Below are 5,000 nucleotides of genomic sequence, written 5' to 3' on the forward strand. Positions count from 1 at the left end.
TGTAATATTAAAATAACTTTCAAACTTTTATTCAGCACTTTTGGTTATTTATTATCTATTTTCTGTTAGTGCATAATGTAATAATTATAGCTTTTCATTATTGTGACTAATAATTTCATTACTTTGCAATGTAGTTATACAAAACACATTATTATTTTATTAAACTTTTCATGATAAATTCATAAGTTTTTGTAAAACTTTGCTAATGGTTTGTGTATTTTAATGGATAGAGAGCAATGCAACACCTGATATCCTGAACAATGAGATGCGCAGTGTTGACTTGGGCCCGCCAGAGAAGGAATGCTTCAAGCTTATCAATGAACAGGAGCAGCTGCAGGTATGGATGATGTGTTCCTGCAAGTTGGTTTTTGGTCTGTAACTTTATTAAGGTTACTATTTCCTTTTGAAAAGTCTTTCTTTTGGCTTGTGGATTAGCTTAATTCCTGTATGCTCTTATGCACTTCTCTCTTCCAAAAAGGACTTTTAGATGATTTGTTAACTGAGTGAGCACCTCTATACTTGTATTCGCTCTACACACCTATATACCCTCAGGTCAAGGATGCAGATGACCTGCTCAAGAAAATGGGCTGTCAGAACCAGGCAGACCTCCAGGTCAAGGTGATCTCCATCTTTGGCAACACTGGGGAAGGAAAGTCTCACACCCTAAACCAGATCTTCTTTCGAGGAGCAGAAGTATTTCCGTGAGTAAAAAATGTCCTGAGCTTTTTTACTTTTGTGTATATAGTTTTTCTTTTCTTTGAAGTGCAAAAGTAAAGAATGGTTCCACCTCTGGGATCTTAGAGAAAGTGTGTTTTTATTGAGTTGAAGACATGTGTCATAAATTGTTTTTATAGATTGGAGATTAATTTTCTCCTTTTTGTTTCCACCAGAACCAGTTCGAATCAGGCATCATGCACTCTTGGTGTGTGGGGAGCATTTGACCCCAACACCAAGGCCTTAGTACTGGACACCGAGGGAATGCTTGGAATTAGTAGCAGTGCTAAACAACGCAAACGCTTGTTGTTAAAGGTTAGATTTTAATACTTTTTTTGTATTATCTTTACTGTATATGGTTTTCATATCCTGTAAAGATGATGTTGATTATTCTGGAGTTTTAGAAATGCCTCATTAGTTTGGAAAAAGACTTAATTCAGTTATTAGTTTATGCCCAGCAATTTGAACTAATTCTGTTTTTTAGGTGCTAGCAGTCTCTGACGTTATCATTTACCGAACACGGTCGGAGCGGCTCAATACTGATATGTACAAATTTTTGGCAGAAGCATCACGAGCCTACACAAAGTAAGAATCAAGCACAAATTCCTTTCTTTTATCAGTTTTATGGAGACAAACCATTTGAATAAAATTTTCATGCTTTTCTGTGTTTGCATCCAGGGTGGCACAAATTTTCAGCAGGGATGCTGCAAGAGATTAATAGACCCAGGGTACTCTGAATGGGCCAATCTCCTACCAATGCAGATTTGAGATATTGATTTAATATCAAGTTTTTATTTTAGTATGAATATAGTGCATATTAAAAAAAGAAAAAAAAACTGGGTGTGATAATAAATTCTTCAACATTTTATATGATTTAAAATATAAAGGGAATATGCTGATTTACAAAGAAATAAAGAAATGTTATACAGGATAGCTTCACTTACTGTCAAGTCACAAACTCAAAAGGCAAAGAGAAACCAAAATAATGTGATAAAAATAGAAGAAAAAAAATGTAGTTTACTAACACAAACATTGCAGATACTTTCGTGATGATCTGGAGATGGTGGCCCGTAAAGCAGAGTGTGATTGCATTTTTGGTCCTCCAGTTTACATCTTCCATGACACCCGACATACAAGTGTTTTGATGGGAGGTATGTACAGATGCCCATTGTTTGTATTTCAAAGCTTGATATCATTTTTGCTTCCAGTTTTAGGGGACTGATAGAGCTGGAAGAAATAGATTTCCTGCAATAAAAAAAGTTTCTCAAACAGATTTTAGTTGTTGTTTTTTCATATATATTCTTTGTATTATAGTTGTGCATCTTATGATACCAAATTTTGGGTGATTACAGTAAAGGGGTTACCTCTGTAAAAAGGGATTTAACCTTTCTTGAGTAAGAAATAAATCTGTTTGCATTATGTATTAGAAGATAAGGAAAACATGCATGTATAATTATTGATATTCTTAATAATGTTGTTTTGTTAGATGTATAAGTGTTAAATGCATAAGTTTCAATAAAATGCTTGCAAAATATGAAAGAGCTTTTATGAACAGTGTTCACAGGGAATCAACATAATATTTATCTTTAACACTTAGGTCAGTTCCTCTCTCTGTTTGAGTGTCGGAAAAAGCTATTAAAAAAGTGCATTATTGAAGAACATAATGATAAGGATGAAGTTGATAAGAAAAAAGAAGAAAGCCTCTAAGATGTGATTGTTTTTTTGGAAATTTTATCATATTTTTTCATGTAATAAGCTGATTGATTGTTGAGAGATGGTTGTTCATGCCTTTGTTAATAGTACTTAATTTTATTTCAAGAAATTAATTAGATATATATGTGTTTAAAGTCAGTTTCAACTAAAGTTTTTATTCTCACAATGCGACTCTCTCCCATGCAAGATGGTCCCATTAACCCTTTCATAAGAAGCAGAATTTTTTATTAAGTTTAGCAAGGCTGGAGTGCATTTGTACTCATTGCTGTGCCATTCTCATGACATGATTATTTGTCACCCTGTGTCAGTGATATGTTCTCCATGGTGTGATAGAACATCACTCGGCATGAATGTGTGTTCTTAATTTGGCAGTTACTTATAAAGTGTTCAAATTATTTCCCGTTTTAGATAAAGGTCAAAAACCAGAAGAACAGCTAAAGGAAAATTTCACAAAGCAGAACTTAAAAATAGATGGGTTCAACAGCCTGCACTACATCGGGGAACGTAATAATGGGAATGAAACGGACTTCAAGAGAATCCAAGAGGCGGTTTTTAATGAGATACGGAACAATGGAGTTCGTTCTCCCAGAAGACCAAAGATTGTGTTAGACATGTTGGAAGTAAGTGAAGTATTATTGAATTCTTCTGTAGTTTCTGCCATGACCAATTTCCCTCTCCCTCTCCCTCCTTCTCCCTCTCCCTCTCCTTCTTCCTCTTCCTCTTCCTTTTCCTCTTCCTCTTCCTCTTCCTCTTCCTCCATCTCCTCTTCCTCCCCCTCCCCTTCCCCCTCCCCCTCCCCCTCCCCCCCCCCTCCCCTCCCCCTCCCCCTCCCCCTCCCCCTCCCCCTCCCCCTCCCCCTCCCCCTCTCCTTCCTGTTCCCCTTCCCCTTCCCCTTCCCCTTCCCCTTTTCCCTCCCTCTCCCCCTCCCCTCCCCTTTCCCCCTCCCCCCCTCCCCCTTCCCCTTCCCCTTCCCCTTTTCCCTCCCTCTCCCCCTCCCCTCCCCTTTCCCCTCTCCCCCTCCCCCTCCCCCTTCCCCTTCCCCTTCCCCTTCCCCTTCCCCTCCCCCTTCCCCTCCCCCCCTCCCCTCCACTCCCCTCCCCTCCCCTCTCCTCCCCTCCCCTCCCCTCCCCTCCCCTCCCCTCTCCTCTCCTCTCCTCTCCTCTCCTCTCCTCTCCTCTCCTCTCCTCTCCTCTCCTCTCCTCCCTCTATCCCTCTATACAATCTTTTGCCTTTTAGTAAGTTCCTTTGAAACTGATCAGGCTTTGACTTGCTTGTAGCTTGGGTTTGCAAGATTTGTGTTTCACTCATTGATATTTAAAAGTGAAGACAAAGGTTTTTTTTTTTTTTAATTATTAAATTTTGTGAAGAATTTGATATGATTGAAACCATACTTATTCATTAAACACGCCATGTAACTCAGGAAATGTATACACTATTGTTAATGTATTGTACCTCACAGTTTCAACTTAGTGTTGTTGAATTTTATCTGCTATTGTAAAGTTTGCTTTGAGAATCAGATTCTGTAACAAGATTTTTTGATAACATTTTTGTAATCTCAGTGATCTAAATCCATGTGAGTTTATTCTAATCACATTTCATTTGAAAAATCAGTCTTGGTGTTTCTGATTTTTGCAAGTACTTTTAATGGGTAAAGGTATCTTTAGATAATACGTAGATGACAGTATTGCAAATTAAAGAAGGGAAGGTGTGAAGAAGATTGTGTTACAGTTTTGCATATCTGAGTGGTTTCAACCCACTAGTGACGGTTCCTTCGAATGCCTTACACCCTACTTTCCAGGTGGCAAATATAGCAAGGAGTGACCTACTGCCAGGTACCCCTGCTACCAACTGTGGGTGTGTAAGCTTCAGTTTTATGCCCCATTTATAGCCTTGGGATTATTTCGAAAACAGAACTAGATGTTTTGTGTGCTCATAAAGCTAAAAAGCAATCTCAACACTTGTTGCAATGGTTGGAAGTTTTAGTATAGAGTCCAGACTTTCTTATAATGCCATATGTGTTACTCTCAGTAACATATTTGCCAAGATATCATGAGGGTAAATTTATAAAAGAAGATGGATTTATTTTTTTGCCATGCACCGTCTTACAAGGTGGCACCTTAAAGCACCCATAGGTGCATAGCTCCTGCTGTGATAACAACCCTGTCCGGAGCAAACCCGACATCAACTCCTCCAAAACAGTGTTGTTGATTGTAAATAGTGTGCCTCACTGCAGTTGGTCTTTCTGCTGCTCTGCTCCTAGTTGAGTCGCCCCTTTCTCTGAACTACCCATAGGCAAGGAATGATGGATGCCCCAGGTATTGACAATGGCTGTGTCATAGAGGAAAAGAAGACCTTCCTAAACCAGACCTTGGAGCAGCGAGTTGTTGGATAATACCTGGCCATCTGATTACCAACATCGACACCCTTCATGCCTATGTTTTACTCTTTTACTACCAATGGCCTATCCCCGTCCTTTGCAGCAGTACGGACTGTTGACAGCATGGTGATAGTGCTGTGGTCCTTCCACAACAAGGACAGCATCCCCGTTTTGCTACTGCATTAATCGACATCAC

At 39.2% G+C, this 5,000-nt stretch overlaps 1 protein-coding gene across 6 annotated transcripts in view; it reads left to right on the forward strand.

The window, feature by feature from the left end:
* Positions 1-5,000, forward strand: part of LOC125047620 (zinc finger FYVE domain-containing protein 1-like) — a 36,709-nt gene that overhangs the window by 20,676 nt on the left and 11,033 nt on the right. For all 6 annotated transcript variants that reach the window (XM_047645916.1, XM_047645914.1, XM_047645915.1 and 3 more), the window contains 6 exons: positions 231-337; positions 553-701; positions 891-1,029; positions 1,199-1,299; positions 1,753-1,865; positions 2,836-3,047. In XM_047645916.1, coding sequence (XP_047501872.1) covers positions 231-337; positions 553-701; positions 891-1,029; positions 1,199-1,299; positions 1,753-1,865; positions 2,836-3,047 — 821 coding nt within the window. The remainder of the gene's footprint in view (positions 1-230; positions 338-552; positions 702-890; positions 1,030-1,198; positions 1,300-1,752; positions 1,866-2,835; positions 3,048-5,000) is intronic.

This window comes from Penaeus chinensis, chromosome 41 (assembly GCF_019202785.1).
Source record: "Penaeus chinensis breed Huanghai No. 1 chromosome 41, ASM1920278v2, whole genome shotgun sequence".
Taxonomy (NCBI): Eukaryota; Metazoa; Arthropoda; class Malacostraca; order Decapoda; family Penaeidae; genus Penaeus; species Penaeus chinensis.